The sequence below is a fragment of the Leptinotarsa decemlineata genome, unplaced genomic scaffold (assembly GCF_025532065.1).
Source record: "Leptinotarsa decemlineata unplaced genomic scaffold, Ldec_3_MD MMD2_tig00000010_RagTag_RagTag, whole genome shotgun sequence".
Classification (NCBI taxonomy): Eukaryota; Metazoa; Arthropoda; class Insecta; order Coleoptera; family Chrysomelidae; genus Leptinotarsa; species Leptinotarsa decemlineata.
This window is the reverse complement of record NW_027412538.1, coordinates 2,402,607-2,420,574: the sequence shown is the minus strand read 5'-3', so window position 1 is coordinate 2,420,574 and position 17,968 is coordinate 2,402,607. Positions and strand designations below refer to the sequence as shown.

At 36.1% G+C, this 17,968-nt stretch overlaps 1 protein-coding gene across 2 annotated transcripts in view; it reads right to left on the bottom strand.

The window, feature by feature from the left end:
* LOC111511678 (carboxylic ester hydrolase-like) overlaps positions 1 to 17,968 on the bottom strand; it is a 41,780-nt gene that overhangs the window by 11,994 nt on the left and 11,818 nt on the right. The window contains exons 6-10 of one of the 2 annotated variants that reach the window (XM_074171249.1): positions 12,017 to 12,178; positions 9,920 to 10,091; positions 4,443 to 4,615; positions 3,718 to 3,874; positions 829 to 949 (exon numbers count right to left, since the gene is read on the bottom strand). In XM_074171249.1, the coding sequence (XP_074027350.1) occupies positions 829 to 949; positions 3,718 to 3,874; positions 4,443 to 4,615; positions 9,920 to 10,091; positions 12,017 to 12,178 (785 nt within the window). The remainder of the gene's footprint in view (positions 1 to 828; positions 950 to 3,717; positions 3,875 to 4,442; positions 4,616 to 9,919; positions 10,092 to 12,016; positions 12,179 to 17,968) is intronic. The other variant, XM_074171250.1, reaches the window with a different exon arrangement.

Sequence of the window (17,968 nt, the reverse complement as noted above, 5' to 3'; positions counted from 1 at the left end):
ATATTCTTTCTCTACGATCAAGTTAAAAATATATTTCTTTAACTTTTTACAATCATTCAACTACTTACTTCACCACTCAATACCTAATTATAACGTATTTAGAGTTTTAAAACATGCTAGATCTTGAAAAAGATGCATAGAAGTCCTGGAGTATTAACCCAACTTTCTATGCATGCTAATAATAGAAGGTGCAAGAATAGAAATATATCGGGGATATTTTGTTCAGATCGTTAATTTATGGACCATGATGTAAAACAACCTTTTACTTAATATCAAATCATTTCCAAATATTGAAAAATAAAGTGACAACTTGACATTGTGAAGCTGCGCCATTGTGAGTTTTACTCAGTTTATTCGATCTCAAGAGTAGAAAAGGTGTCCAAGTGATCATACCAGGAATATTCTATGCATCTTGATTTTCAAAGTATGTAAATATTATTTGTTGTAACCAGGGAAGTAGTTAGAAAATAATTAGTGAAAGTGGCGGAGTTGGCACGTTTTCTACAAATCGATTGCTATGAAAGAGATGTTCATGTACTGTTGAGAAGAAATGCGTCATTTTCTCTGCTGATTAATATTTTTTGATAAAAGACAGCACATGAATATTGGAAACTATTCATTATCTAACATTTCTATAACGGTGACATATCATCCTAGATTATGTAGTGACTGTCATGAAATAGTACCGATGACAGTGGTAAGACAAATTGAAATTAGAGGTGAATGGTCACATGGTGTTATGAAGTGTCAACAGTATTCATGTTTTCCTATTATAACAATGATTCATTCTGAAATTAGAGTAAATATTATTATTTTGAGATAATTTACCCATATCTTGCGAAGTTGGACCATAATCTCCCAATTCTTTTAGACATTTCAATACCCTCTGGAGGCAATACCTGATTTTCGTATTTGAAAATGAAGGATAAATCCTCAATGTGTCCCACTCCTGCAAATTAAGTATTTATAAGTGATGCAATATATTACAAAGGAGTATTTTGTGAGTATCACTAGAAATATAGGGTAACTCTCCGGAGAAAGCGTCGATAAGTAGGTATTGCAAAAAGTGTAAATTTTGATCTTGAACAGTTTCATGGTTCGAACACTTACGATTATACCCCATGCGAACAAAATTGAAACATTCTACATTTCTTTACACACTTTCGTTGTATAGTTTCTAAAATATTTGACATTTAATAAGAAAAAATTGCATTTGCCTGTCATTTTTCATTTGAATAATATATTTCTTCTGATTTTTTAGGGGACTTCTAGGAAATGGTTTACACTGGATGACTAGTAGTCCAAATTTGTCAAATTTTCACACAGGGTGTCCATAAAAAGTTTTGATCATTGGTATTCAAAAATTGGTCAAAAATATTTTTTTTTAATGAAACTCATATTTTTTTTATTATTTCATCGCAATATATTCAGAATTATGATCCGTATAACTAAATTAAATAGTTTGAATAGAAATGAATGTTTTGATAGTTCAATTCCATGACAAGGAAAAATGCATTCAATAAAATATAAGTTGACTATGTCGCCACCGGCTGACGTAGGAGAACCCTCCTGGAAGGACAATTATGAGGCACTCAATCCCTAGCCTAGTTCGAAGCTTTCACTATCTGACCTGAGTGTTCACCTACAGATTAGATGGGAAGCAGCAGATTCTGGATAGTTTTCCTAATGGTCGGATATTTCTCAGTCATAAAAACGAAGATTTGTCGTTTCCTAAGAATTAGAGGCCGATATGATGTCTAATTTCGTATCATAAGTTGTTTACGAGCATCTCATACACACGAATATTCCCCAATCGAGTATTTAAAAATGAGAGAAAGCAAATGAGATCAAAGAGGTCACTAGCTGAACGTAGGTTCGAATGCAGTAAAGGCTCTACCTGGATGAATATAAAAACATAAACATAGCTGTGTGTTCAATGAGTGAATTCTTTCCAAACCAGAAGTTCCAGATTTTATCCACCAAATTGACGAGATCACTTCATTCCTGTAGGTATACAAGAATAATTAGGACGATGCAAGAGGTATTCTTCAATATTGAAGACCAGCTCATCAGAGAACTTTCACTTTTGCATTCCTCAGGTTAGGTCAAGAACTGAGGGGTTCATCATCGTCTACACATGTAGTGATTCGAACATATCAGATTATCATGGTCATGTGATGCGTACAGAGGTTTCTGATACTAGGTGCGGGGTTTGCCTAGGTGCGCGGCATATATAGTTTCATCCATCGATATATGAATGATGCGCCCCTAAGAGTGCTTTATTACCGCTCCTATGGTATTTATGGAACCCCAGTGTTACCTCAAGATTATGTCGGATATTCAGTCCGTTGTGGAAACTGAGGAGGGCTGATTTTATTGGAACTATTGAATTTCCACCCCAGGCATAGCCTAGGACGGTAACCTGGTGGCTTGACGTGGGTGATTTGCTTCACTTACTCAATTCACTACTGTGTTAATCGGTAGTTCGAACTGCAAGGCCGGACGATCGATTTTAACTTCTTATAGTCCAACCCGTGTTAAGAATCACACGTAAAAAGTTAAGACCTCGTTTGTCCTTAGCACGCACAAGTTTCGACTTTTGAGAGTAGTCGTTCGTAGGGGGCGACAGCTCGGTTAATGGAAAAACAGATTTTTTTACCAAAGTAAGACATTTTTCATCATGTAGTTTTGAGCTTTCGTTGAGACGATTATCCTCCGGAAAGAAAGTGGATAATGAATAAAACATCAAGATTTTTCCTTCGAACTCCGCAGACTTTATTCTGATCACTTTGAAAATTTGTGGGCTTTGGCACCATCGACCCAACCTTTTCGAAAAATATTTGTGATAATGATAACTGAAGAAAATTATTTCGGAAACGGGATCTTTCTGATATCAGCCATTTAGTTATGAATAACGTTACAAATCTCTGCGATACGATAAAAATTGAGACACATAGTGACCATGATATGAGACATAATATATTAAATATCCTTTCACCCGGTCAAGATCAAGATGTTCATTGTCATCATTCAAGAAAAAAATTGGAATATATATCATCCTATTATATCCATCCCTATAATAATAAAACCTTGTCCATTATGTTGATGTGTCATTGTTTGTTTTACTTGTATCTCTACATTCAGTATATTATATATGGAGGAGTAGTAGTAGTAGATATGACATAATTGATTTTGATTAGGCTAGGTTTTCAAGTATTTTTATATTTCTTCATATCCTAATATTCGTTTTTGTTCTACTTGAGTGTCATTATTGTTTGTTTATTAGGGTCCCCTATTTCTAAATGTATTGTTGCTGTTGAGATAACGGTAATTTTTTAAAGGAATCCAAGTACTTTTGAAGTATCTGTGGAGAAAATGACAACTTATGATCGAATGGAATCCCAAGGCGTAGATGAAAAATGAAAACCCTCTACGCACAGAGTTTGTGAATGACAATAAACTTCTTCATGCCGACAAATCGAGTTGCGTTGTATGATGACGAGTTTCTGTTTGCTCCTAATTATCCAGGAAATCTTGTATGTGAATATGAAGGTTTATCTGGATCAGATAAAGATCGTGGAAATTTGGGAAAATGAAATGACAGGGAAAGTAAATGTCATCAATAAGGAAGAGTATTTCAAGTATGAAGAAAAGTATTTCAGAGTATAAAAACCATTGACAAGAAAAACCGTTTTCATAATGTCATCACATACATACCATTCAAGGATATGTCGACAGGGATTCCTCCGTCTCTCAAGTACTGCTTCGTATAGTTTGTTCTATAGGCGAATACATAGAAGTAAACAGGACTATATTTAGATATGAAACTGGCACTGTTGATAATGGGTCTTGTATACAGTAAATCTGATAGAATCTGAAATAAATTAATATATAATTTCATAACTGCTATTTAAAAACTCGAAAATCAAGAAGTGAAGTACTTTGTGTGAATATGTATTGTAGTTTTCAAATTCTCTATCCGGTATCACTTTCAGATGATGAATATCAAATTCAAACACTCTTACTGATTCAGTTGAGATTTTAATACACTCGTACCGTACACAAATTAGAAAATTTCAAAGACTTCCTTGATCACCTCGCATGATGAATAACAGTCTATTTTATCATTTTCTATTTGTATGTGATACTGATATTTGTGTTTGGTTCTAGTTGTTTAAAAGAATGTTTATAGGGTCTTCCAACAGGGAATACCGAATTGACAATTGATAACGGTCATCTTGTTTAAGTTACATCTGTCAAATTAGTTGTCATTTTTTCAGTCTGTTTCGCCGAATCACCATGGACGGATATCACATTCAACAACAAGTGCAAATAATGAAATTGTCCCCTCTGTCTGTGAGAGTGTTCAGGAGAATCCGAGGACAATATGTTACAAATTCAAATGAATGTTATTTGTATGAATCGAATAAATATTGACATACTTGCGATAGTTCATCATCGGTAGCCTCGACGAAACTACCAGATTTGAAATATTTTCTTCTCAATTTCTTTGCAGCTTCACGTCGCTTGGTTAAAGATTTTATGTTCAGTTGATTCGGAAATAAACCTGGACTCCACTCGTATAATAGAAGCACAAAACGGACAATGTTCACAACTGAAACATAACAAAAAATCATAGTTACTGAAGCGTTGAAAATTCACATTTGATTTGATTTTCTATAAGGCTCTCATAACTTTGAACGGTAACGAAAGGTAGAAATGGAACACCCGACGTAGAATGAATCCAAAACAATTACTGTATCACGAAATCAAAACTGTAGTTCTGGCGCCTCGATTGCAATATTTGAAAATCTTTTCCAATCGCACATCTATAATATAAAACGAACCTACGTACAAAATTTCAGCCTCCGAAAATATAGCGGTACGGAGACAAAGTGATGAAAAGGTAATTTGCATATGTGAACGCTCTCCTTCTCCTCCACGGGGGGTGCCCCATTTGGAATATTAGGAAATCATTCCTTAGTGCCCCTCTAAGACCTAAGAAGCACCTACATGCCAAATTTCAGCTACCTATAGGTCTCACCAGTACGGAGAAACAGAGATGAATGGGTGTTAAGTAAGTGACTTTCGCATTTATAAGTTTAAATTATTTTCGTTGTGATGTCTTGACTCGTTAACTTCAGTAGTACATTTTTTAAATGGATTTTTGAAGTGTAATTTCATTTTCCACAGTTAAATAACTTATAACACGAGTTCAAGCATGTAATCGATCTGTACTTCTTAGAAATCTGTCTCAAAATTTCATTTCAAAAACCAATTAATCTGAACAAAAACAAAATAATCTGAAATCAGCTGCTTCCTCGTTAGTCATAAAAAGTTATTGTCATAGGAATTATCCTGTTAAAGTCTGTACATACATTCACAATATTTTTGATAATGTAGAAGGTGAAAATCCTCAAAATTTTCCATGAATACTCTGATTTAATCCACAAAAATCACTTTCTTCCAATAAGTATAGTGATCTCAAAGTATTATCAACTGTCGTTGATTCTAAAACTAGATCCAGTTAGTAGTTTCATAGTATAGTTGAAAGTTCTTCTTCAATACATTCTGGACGAACTATTTTTCATGAGAGATTAATACAAAAAACCGTTGCTTTGTCAAGCATAGATGCGGAGTAAATAACACTAACTGATAGGTCGAAAGAGGTAATTTCCCTGAAAAATTTTATTTCTGAGGTAATAGGAAATGAATTGGATTCAGTTACTTTTTCTAATGATAATTTGGAGACGAAAGCTTGAAACGAATCCAGTATTCCACAAACATATATAGGGTCTTCCAATAGGGACTTCCGAACCGTCATCTTGTTGAAGCTACGTCTGTCAAATTAGTTGTTATTCATTCAGTCTGTTCTGCCAAATCACCAAGTGCAAATAATAAAATTGTTTTATCAGAGAACAACGTAACGCGCTTCGCTCATTTCATGGTCGTCATAATCGTCCTACCGAGAGGAGTATTCGCAATGTGGTGGATAAATTTGAGTCCACTGGTTCACTGAACGATCCACCAACACCCTTACGTCGACGAAACGCAAGATCTGCCGAAAACCTTGCCGCTGTCTGTGAGAGTGTGCAGGAGTATCTGAGGCATTCGATTTTGCGTCGCTCTCAATAACTCGGCCTTTCGCAGACCACAACTTGGCAAGTATTACGTCGTGACATGGGCCTGCATCCGTACAAAATCCAACTGACACAGTAACTGAAGGTAAATGACCATGGACAACGACGTGTATTCGCTGAATATGCTCTGGAGCAGTTGGTAACTGACCATAATTTTTATCGAAAAATCATCTTCTGCGATGAGGCCCATTTCTGGATGAATTGGTACGTGAACAAAGAAAATTGTCGAATATGGAACGATACCAATCTACATGAGATCCAAGAGCGTCCAATGCATTTTGAAAAAGTCACTGTTTGAAGTGGATTTTTGGCTGGCGTCGTCATCGGTCCATATTTCTTTGAGAACGACGTCAGCCAGGTCATCATTGTCATCGGCGAGTACTATAGGTTGACAATTACCAATTGCTTTCAGCCTGAATTGAATGATTTGAACACTAACGACATGAGGTTTGATTAGGACGGCGCTACGTGGTATACAGCGCGTGCCACATTGGATATTTTGCAGGAGTATATATCACGTGGTGATATGAACTGGTCACCGAGATCGTGCGATTAGACCATGTTGGACTTTTTCTTGTGGGTTTTTCTTGAGTCTAAGTTGCATGCGAATAAGCCACAAACCACAGCGGTCCTCAAACCCAACATAATCCATGCCATCAGTCAAATTCAGCCTGATTTATGCGTCATAATCATGGAAAATTGGACGTTTCGGATGCGCTTCACCCAGAGAAGCCGTGGCGGACATTTGAATGTTGTTATTTTCCACACATGATGGCATCAATAGGTCTTTCAAACGAATGAAAAATTTTAATGATATTTCACACATTTTGTTTCATTCAATTTTGAAGATAGAAAGCATTTAATGAAACACTGATAACGTTGTTGAATCAGAATATCTGGTGTTTTTACTAAGATTTTGTGTAGTACTGAGCATTCTAAGTTTATTAAGTTTCTAGGTTCAATTATGTTTTTCAGTGTTCAAATTATTTTTGCCCTGGTGGGGTGTTGGAATGAGTTCAAAATTGGAATTTAAGTTCAAAATATTTGTAACACCGTTCCGTTATTGCCATTTTCATTCAAGTACCTATGTTGATGCGCCCTGTTGCAGAGGAATGCCTAGTGATTGAATAAAAACATCCTATCGCACTGTTGTTTCGTCGAATCGATCCCGAATATTCTTGGATTTCGAAATTTAGGTATTTGCCTATCTTGAATTTATAAGAGATTTAGAAATGAATAGTAAAATTAACCAAAATTTTAGTCAAATCAACTCAACGGTTGGAATTTTTTCCAGAAAATATTTTTTTTTGACTTTTTTATATTAGAATTGATCAATCTTGAATAGAATCAACCACGTTAGATTAGTGAAAACCAGAGCCAAATCGGACGAGTTATTGAGATTAGTAACTACAAACGTACAGAGCAACAAACATACAGAGATCAAATAAAATCAAATCACTTTATTTCCAGAGACTCTACAGCATGGAAAAAGTCAATTAAACTAAAATATAGAAATTCACAATACAAATAATCATATATAAATATATATATAATGAATAGATAAGTACTCTTTGATCATTCCCATATTGATTTCAATTTGAGAGCAGTAGGAGATTTGAGCCGGCTCAAATCTCTTACTGAGAGCCACCGATAGACAGCTGTTTCAGCCTATTGGGCATCGTCAGTACCGGGCAGGCGGTCCTCGATTGAAGACAAAATGAGATAAATCAAGAAAGTACTTGATAAAAATAGCTGCGTAAGTACTTCATTGGTTTTTCTCATTTTGTCTTCAATCGAGGACCGCCTGCCCAGTACTGACGATGCCCAATAGGCTGAAACAATTGTCTACCGGTGGCTCTTAAATTGAAATCAATATGGGAATGATCAAAGAGTACTTATTCATTCATTTTTTGATTTTCATGGAATTATTTTCCAGCAACTTGACTGCATTAACCTTTCTAGATTATATATATATATATATATATATATATATATATATATATATATATATATATATATATATATATATATATATATATATATATATATATATATATATATATACAGTGTGTCTCACTTCTCACCCCCGTATCTTCCGTAATATTCGAGCTAGAACGATACAACTCTCAGGACTGATGGGAATGCTCAAAATGCACCTACCACCTGAATGAGGTTGGCCAAAGTGTTATACACTCTCCGCCACTCGCGATGGAACACCCCTTTTTTATGGTAAAACATATTAGGGGGCAAAATAGGCTCAAAATTCCTTCAGATTCGTGATAAGGACTACCAACTTACTACGAATACACTTTTTTTCCTGAAGAAATTTCAGTCCTGAAAAATCCGAATTTGTCTCACTTCTTATGGAAACACCCCCGCATCTTCCGTAATATTCGAGGTGGAACGATGAAATTCGCAGGACTGATGGGAATGCTCAAAATGCACCTACCACCTGAATGAGGTGGGCCAAAGTGATATACACTGTCCCCTACTCGCGATGGAACACCCCATTTTTAGGTGAAACATATTACGGCGTAAAATAGTTCGCTTCCAATACCTGAACCCCTTCATTCTATCTGGAGAGGTTTCTCAGGTATGAAAGATACAGATGATGTGAGATGCTATCATCCATTTTAAGCCTATCTGAGGAAAATGTCACAGCACCACATTCTCTGATTATCGAGATAGTGTGAAGCAGTGTATGAAAAATTATCGATGGCGGCATCTATTATAACTGAAGAAGATCATTCGTAAAACTAATTCTGGTTGCTGAACATCCAAATTCTATCTCAACCATAAGTGAGAGCTCTCGATTGATGAGCAAAAACTACAAAAAATGGAAAAAATTTATATTCGAAGGTTCACATCTCGAAAACTGTATAATTCTGAGCTTTGGCTGTAAACACTTTCAATCAGCACATCAAGAACTACAACATATCAAAATTTCGGCAAAATTCAAGGCAAGCCATTTCTCATAAAAAATGTGCGGGGTCCTTTATCAAAATATTGAGGAAACATTTTACCATCCAAAACAAAATTAATCTTCATACTCATTGCAACACCGAAACAACTGTTAATTTTTATAGAAAAAATCGCACTCGGTGAACAGGTAGAATTTAGATTATTTCACCTACTTGCTGAATTGTTATCTGAAATCATTTGGAGGGATTGAATTACATCAGTTTCATTTAATCATGGGGTGCCCTGAAATCACCATGGAAAACAGTGTATATCACTTTGGCCAACCCCATTCAGCTGGTAGGTGCATTTTGAGCATTTCCATCAGTCCAGAGAGTTTCATCGTTCTACCTCGAATATTACGAAAGATACGGGGGTGTTTCCATGAGAAGTGGGACACACTGTATATATATATATATATATATATATATATATATATATATATATATATATATATACATATACTTTCGTCAATTTATGGTGTGGAACAATATTTCGATCAATTACACATATATGTATCGATGAAGAGAAGCAAAATGATTATTCGAACACATGTTGTATTGTTTATTACTGGGATTTTATCCCAACACCAAACCGTTATTTCAACACCTCAATACGTGTTTCGATCACCAATTGGTCATCTTCAAGAGAAAGATTAAACTGTTGAAATAACGGTTTCGTGTTGTTGGGAAAAAACTCCAGTAATACTCATTACTACACCAAAGGTTCCAAACAGTGCATCACAAGTATATGTTGTATTGTGATAAAACCTCGAAGTCATCGTATGCTTAAAAATTATTATTTGAATTGTGATGACTCACATCCAGCAACAGAAGCTGCCTCGTTTGTAGTGGTTCCTGTAATGAGAGGAACTCTCGCAAATTCACCATTCCTGAGGAGTTCGATGGTCGGCTTCGTAAGAAAAGCATCTTCGTGGTCTCTCTCCACAACTGGGGTGAATAGTAAACCATTCTCTAGAAGGTACGGGATACCCTAAATCAAATTAAAGAATATTTATCCGAACATTTTAGGGGGTGGGTATGAAATGAGAGGGTATATTTGACTCATCACTGTAACCCGGTATACACCTGTCCAAACTTGAACAAACAGATCCAGCTTCTCAACGAAGCCACGAACTTAATTGAGCGAGTTATCTTTCAGGTCATATGGCAAAAGTGGGACTTTGAGACAAACGCTGGAAACCTGATTCGATTCACAGTGGGGTAGACAGAGAGTGAGTGAGTTCTCTGCTACCATGGCCTGAATTTATCAGCGAAAAATAAGCCTTTTCAAAGTCCCAGACCATGGTTCATATTTCTCAATCTAGTAAAAACATTTATGATTGTTTTCTGAGTTGGAGGTCTGAGAAGCTCCCACTCCTGATACGATGTTACAGAAAAGACAGTTGATCAGCCTTCATCTTCTTTGCAAGTTCTGCCCAAGAACTCTAGAACTTAGGATCTTTTTCTCTTATTACAGGACAGTTGACGATGTTTAGCCGACGTCCATCTCTTTTGTCGACTCAGGTTATTTCCAAGACCTGCTTAGGGAAAAATATTGCTTTTCTCTTGATGTACGACCTCGTCTGCTGTTCAAGAGTTTGGGGAAGCCGTCCGTCGCGTCCGGCTGCATCTCCTAGCATCGAAGGTTTGTTCAAGAGAAGCTCCTGATTTCGATCTAATGTTACAGAAAAAACCTTTGAGGTTATTGTTCGATCTACATCTCCTCTGTAAATTCAGCTCGAAAGCTGCGAAGCTTTTTCTCCTGATCCATTGGTACAAGGAGAACAGTTGGGATTGTTTATTCGACATATATTTCCTCTGTAGACTCAGATTGGGGTTTTCAGTCACTTCATGGTCCAAGAGAGGTGCCACAAGTAGCAAGGGAAAAAGTTCATCTCGCCAGAACGTCGTATTACTGTGACAAGGATTTTTACGACGAGAGGGCGCCCAGTATTTCAAAGGTTAGGCCAATAACTTTGAGTGGGCTCAGATTCATCCATTCTTTCGAATATACAAATCTTAGGTTGATGCGTCATTTTAGAGGGTTCTCACCTCCACGGCAGTTTCTTACCAACCGGAAAAGGAATTCTAACGCCTTATGCTGCAGGGCGAATCAAATCATTGTATTTGACGAAATACTTCATCACCACCGAGAGGACCAACGTAGTTCGGGAAAATACCGATTTGATTCCTATCAAAATACTAATGTTGATTTCGCTTGTCATGAGCATTGATTTATGTTTATTTCTATCGGTTAACAGGTCCAGTATGAAATATCTGTAATACTCTTTGAGAACTGCATAACCATCACTCTTTTCATTTGAGGGAAATAATATGATGTATAGTGAAGATCACCATGAATAACTGAAGAAATTCCAGCATTAAAACGATAATTGCCGGAATTATTCTTTGAAAACTCAACTTTTTAAAATATGGCTGGTACAAAAGGCACTAAAGATAGTGAGGTTAGTGTATCATAGATCACAAAACAAAACAAAAACATTTATGAAATCTCAAAAAAAGAAATTCCCGAAACATTCACGCCATTTACCCATGCAGTCAAATCGACATCTCTAAAAGGATAAAAAAAATTTATAACGATTTTTCGATATATAATTTGGAATAAATATGAGACTTGGAAAATTGGCATTTACTAGTAAGGTTATTTTGAAGAAATGAAACGAAAGACTAGATTTCACATAAGCTTCGCTGCCCGTGCTTTCATTATTATCAACTAGTTTTATCGAAGGCTAGAATATAAAAATTAACATGGAAAATATGTAAAAACATGGTAGTGAATAGATAGGATACATACCTACTTTGCCATTTGAGATTTTTTCACGGTTTTGGATTGAGAATGTCACTTCTGTGAAAGCTCGGACAGCTAAGAAGAATATCACATTACTATGTACATACCGCTATTAATACCTTCGTCTGGGCATGTTTCAACTGGTCTATATCCATTTGTCGCAATCTCTCGACTAATTCAGTTGAATTATCAGTTTCTATTCCAAGACTTAGACCAACATTGAAAGCCATTTTTCTGGGAAATTTCTGAGAACCCAGCTCAGCGGTAACCTAGAAATTCATACACTGTTAATTACTTATTCATTTTTGCAGTATCATTATACGAGGAAACATTCCGAAAATATTCATATTGAATTGGTGAATAATTAATATTACTGTGTTTTTTCCCAAAACCAAACCTGTATTTTAACGCCTCCACACGTGTTTCGATCACCAAGTGATCATGTTCAAGAGGAACATTTAATATTCCTCTTCAAGAGGAAGATTCAATATTTCTCATCAAGAGGAAGAACGGTTTGGTGTTGGAAAAAAACTCCAGTAATATTCTTTACTACACCAAACGTTCCAAACAGTGCATTACAAGTTGGTAAATATTAACTATCGGTAACTATCATTCACTAAAACTGGTGTGGAAGATATAGGTAAGAACAGAACGTCTCATTCAATGCGATATATACTCGATATGGGTCATATATGCTTTCATTATGGTATCCTGGTGCGCAGTTCTGATGCATAGTAAGTCACAAGAATAGGGAATCCTGTAAACACCGGCATATGTCCGAGGCTCTCTCTTTTTCTTGGCTGATCTGATAGTTTTGAGTAATTGATTATTTGGCTTGTGAATTATGTTGATGTTATTACGTCTGAATAGTTTTCGAATATGATTCGCTACCACTGGCGATTGGGATGTGGTCGAAATTGAAGTATTTCTTCTTGTGGAATACTTTTGAGTACGGTTGATTTCTTGTGGTGTATACCCATTGGCCTGTGAAGTTGGGTCTAGGTGATGAGGTTCTTTAAGCTCTTGAAGATGTGGCTGATGGCACAATCAACAAGGGATTTCATTTTTTGTCCTGAATATACATTATGAGTAGGTTTACGATAAAGTGTTAAACGTTTTCCTTTTCAGATTTTCTGTTGACCAGTACCTCTAAAAATAACACCTGTCAAAGTGAACTAGATGAGAGGATGAACGCTTGTTCGCTTTGACTCTATATAACAAAAGTGTCATAAACACAGCAAAAACTTCATCCATTGGTTGATAGAAACAGTTATTCCAGTGGAAATATGTATTGGTGAGAACATGGTCGAAAAGAGCTGTGATGTCTCCACGAAAAATGTGTTTGATCGTATCCTTGACCTGATGTATCCTTGACCAGTACCATGGTAAAGAAAGAAACGACACCAAAATTGATTAGAATATCATTCAGCTGCGTGTCCAAAGCACTTATTTTCCCGAAGAAGTGAGACAAGTCTTTGACGTGGTTGGTTTTATTCAGTTTCCTTAGTGTTCAGAACTTCCTTGGCGTTACTTTCATCCATAAAGAGTATGATGATCTTCTCATCAGCATTCAATCGTTTGAGAGCTGCACGTTCTTTGGTACTGACTTCCAGTGGCTTGACGCATTGAAGGATACGCGCAATTTACTGAAAGATATCTCCTCCGCTATGATTTTATTTCGGCCACTATATTTCCGACGGGAAGTTTGGAAAGAACCATAGCGAAATTTCCTCTATGGACAAGAACGTCTCTACGAAAGGAAGTTCAACTTCTTGTTAGACGACTGAATTCCAGCCGGATTGAAAAAGTATATTTGCTGTGCTCAAATATATATGATATTTCATTGAGCGCTGCTTCATATGTTCAATTTAGATTGAACATAGTGAGTGTGAGATATCATCAAACTTTTATAATCGTTTGAAAGATCATTTGAAGCCATTATAATGTTGAATATAACATCGTTGGTCGCCACGGCTTCTCTGGGTGCGGCTTATTCGCATTCCCTTGCGATTTAAGACATCCCCACAAGAAAAAGTCTAACGGGTTCAAATCGCACGATCTTGGTGGCCAATTCACATCACTTCCATGTGAGCTGTGTAGCATGTAGGGCCGTCCTATTGAAATCATATGTCGTTGGTGTCTTGATTATTCAGTTTAGGCTAGAAGCAGTTGGTAATCATCGACCTATAGTGCTCGCCGTTGACAGTGATGCCCTATCCAACGTCGTTCTCAAATAAACATGGACCGATGACGCCAAGAGCCCAAAATCCACACCAGAGACTTTCTTGGGATGCATTGGAAATAAATAATGATGAATGAGCAATAACCATAACACGATACTCAAAATAAATCATTTTTCAAATGATTATTCCTTTCAAAGCTCAAAAATGATGCGACAAAACTGACATTAATAAAATTGACAAGTAATTTAGTGCTGAAATTGATTTGATTTGAATATTTTGTTATAATATGGATGCATTCAGCTGAAATTATTTCACAGTGACTGTAATATTGACAATAATACATTACTAGACTTTATTTCAAGTGAGAAAACTCAAATCAATGTGTATATAGAATGAAATTCACCAACAGATTGAACAGATACAAAAGACCGAAATAAGAAAAGAATTGCTTCTGATTCACATAACCCCACGAAATATTATAATCAGAACTTATTGGTATGATAAGATATTTTCATTTAAATCGAAACAATATTCTGAATAGTAGCAATTTCTCCAAAAGCGAGAAGAATACGCGAACATTCTTAAGGAGATCTATCCTACTGCGTCTAGCCGCGTCAAGTAGGTCTGGTAAACCGGATGCTAGCTGTGCGGTCTCATGTCGAAGCACGATAGATTTCCACAATTTAATCCAGTTCTTGAAGAAAAGGAGAATTCGATCATTTACGTAGTCTATTCATATATTCATCGTGTCTTTGATCATTTCATTCCGAAACAAATGTTATTGTTGGAATTTCTTGTTTTTCAGGTAATTGAATTGATTCAATTTCAGAATTGATATTTTTTTATTATAGCCATGCATTTGGCTGAGAATATTTTGGTAATTATTCGTGACGAATACCACTCGACCTGAAAATTTTATCAGAAAAACATCTAGTTTTTCAAACTTAAACTATATTATTTTTGAGAAATACTAATCGAGCAACCAGTAATAGATAAAACCTACGAGTCCTACGGACTGGCGATTTTATCATGCTGCTTGGTCTCACTGTATTGCTGAATAACATAGTTTTCGTTGGAAAATAAAAATCAATCGATGACATTGTGAAGTCTTATGGTATTATTTTCGATAAAACTATAGATTCTAGGAATTTTCCGTTTCACCAAGAGTGTTATTATACCGCTTGTTCATTTGTCGTGTTCTAAAATAGGTGGCAGATAACGCCTTATTCGGAATCTAAATGATATATGATAACGACTCTACGAATTTTTCCTTATTGAATATGAATGAGAAGATCAATATATGATTCCGTTTCAAAATTTAGAAAGTAATTTTTGGTCTACATATTGGTCTACTTTGTAAAAGATAATACATATTTCGTCGGGTTTCAGGGCCATCGTACTTTGTGACACCTTCCTAGTGTTTGGCTACAACGCTTGGCTAGCTTCTTCAGAAGTGTGTTCATTGCCGAGAAAGCATAACATTTTCTATTACACGAATAACTTGAAATACACTTTTCCGCAGATGAATTATGACAGGTAAAACTGTAACCTCTAACGTATTCCCAAACACCAGAAATGTGTGTCGAGGAGAATGTTGCAGTCCTAGTGTTTGTGTACAATGGATGTTTAGAATCACAGGTTGATCGTTCAACTTTAGCGGAACACCTGGATTGCGTTCATACACCCAGAGTATGACGGTCTTATTCCAAATCGTTCTTCGTACTCAGACTATAACTTAGCAACTGCTGAACTCTTGCTACTTACACACCCGCCAGTAGTAAGTTTATGAACGCAACCCAGAACAAGTAAAACCGTTTTGCGATCATATACATTTGTTTGTATTTAATACTCTGATTGAAGGTTTTCCAAATGTCGGTATAGTATTTCCAATACCAATTGGAACAGCACAGAGAAGGAATTCCCTCCTCGACATAGGCGTCAGCATCACATATAATGTGATTCGATGTGATAATAGCAGCAGGCATACTGGAGGGGTTGTCATATATACAGGGTGATTCAAAAGTACTTTGACAAACTTAGGAGGTGATTCCTCACAATATTCTAATACGAATTGTCCAAATAAATAAATGTCCGGAAACGCTTCGTTTCCAAGATACAGGATGTTGAAGTTTTATTTTTATTTTCATTTTTTTCAAATAACTTTTGAAATACTGAACCTAATCAAACGAAACTTGGTAATAGGAGGTTTTTGAGGTGTCGAATTCGAACCTGATGTTCTTATTGCTCTTACTCGTAGGGGGCGCCACCTACACGTCTTTTTCTTTTTGAAAGATTCATAACTTTTTTGGGCGTACTTCTAGCACATTTTTCAGTAGAATAATCGATTCCTCTATCATATCTACGTAAATAAGCTACCCTTGTTACCAGTCGCTGTAAGCAACCGTCATGCATAAACCACATGCGGATACGAATTTCTAATGGTACATTCTGAAGTAGTCCCGGCAATTCATTTTCTAAAAAGTGTCTGTAAGTTGCGCCATTCAGTCGGAGCGGAAGAAAGAAAGGACCTATCAAGTAATTATCAATTATTGCCGCCCATACATTTACAGAAAATTGATACTGATAATGCCTTTCAGTAACTGCGTACGGATTTTCGAGAGCCCAAACATGGTTGTTATGAAAGTTTGTGATAGCATTTCGGGAGAAGTTTGCCTCGTCCGTGAAGAGTACATATCTTAAATATTGAGGATTTCCAACCATTGACACATAGTAATGCGTTGGGGATAGTCTCGTGGCAAAAGAGCTTGTACCCTTTGAATATGTTATGGATAAAACTGTTGATCGTGGATAATTCTCCAAACTGTGGACTGAGTATTGACAGCTTCAGCAATTACTCTTGTGCTTGTTTCTGGATTCTCCTCGAGAGCGTTCAAAACAGCTTCTTCCAGTTCTGGGGTTCGGACTGCTCGTGGTGTTCCAATAATATCAGCTGCCCTCTCAAAGCTACCTGTTTCTGCCAAACGACGGTGGAGACTAGCAAATGTTGGAGCCGAAGGCAGTACTCGATTAGGAAATCGCTCCTGGTAAATACGTCTTGCTTCGCGCGCATTGCCATCCGCAAGGCCATAAACGAAATGCATATCGGCTAAATGAGCATTATTGTTTAAATAATCCATTTCTTCAAAATAAGTGTTTTCTACTTCTACTTACGGAAACTTCAACAAAACGTCTAACTGTCACAAAATATGTAATTACCAAAACTACTCACAAACGTCAAATTTATTTCCAAAGCATTCTTGTGAAAAATGCAAAATATTCGTAATAACTTCAACATGCATCGATTATCAAATAATCGACTTGAAGTTTTCAAGTCCAAATATTTAGAAAACAGTTGCTTACAGCGACTAGTAACAAGGGTAGCTTATTTACGTAAATATGATAGAGGAATCGATTTTTTTACTGAAAAATGTGCTAGAAGTACGCCCAAAAAAGTTATGAATCTTTAAAAAAGAAAAAGACGTGTAGGTGGCGCCCCCTACGAGTAAGAGCACTAAGAACATCAGGTTCGAATTCGACACCTCGAAAACCTTCTATTACCAAGTTTCGTTTAATTAAGTTCAGTATTTCAAAAGTTATTTGAAAAAAACGAAAATAAAAATAAAACTTCAACATCCTGTATCTTGGAAACGAAGCGTTTCCGGACATTTATTTATTTGAACAATTCATATTAGAATATTGTGAGGAATCACCTCCTGAAGTTTGTCAAAGTACTTTTGAATCACCCTGTATAAGGAATAACATAGAATTCAAGATGAAAAATCTTTGGTCAGTGAACCTAACTACTGGATTCAGTTTGTTGAAATTAAAATCAATGAAAAGAAATGGTTAATAGGAGGTATTCATCATTCGTCTAAT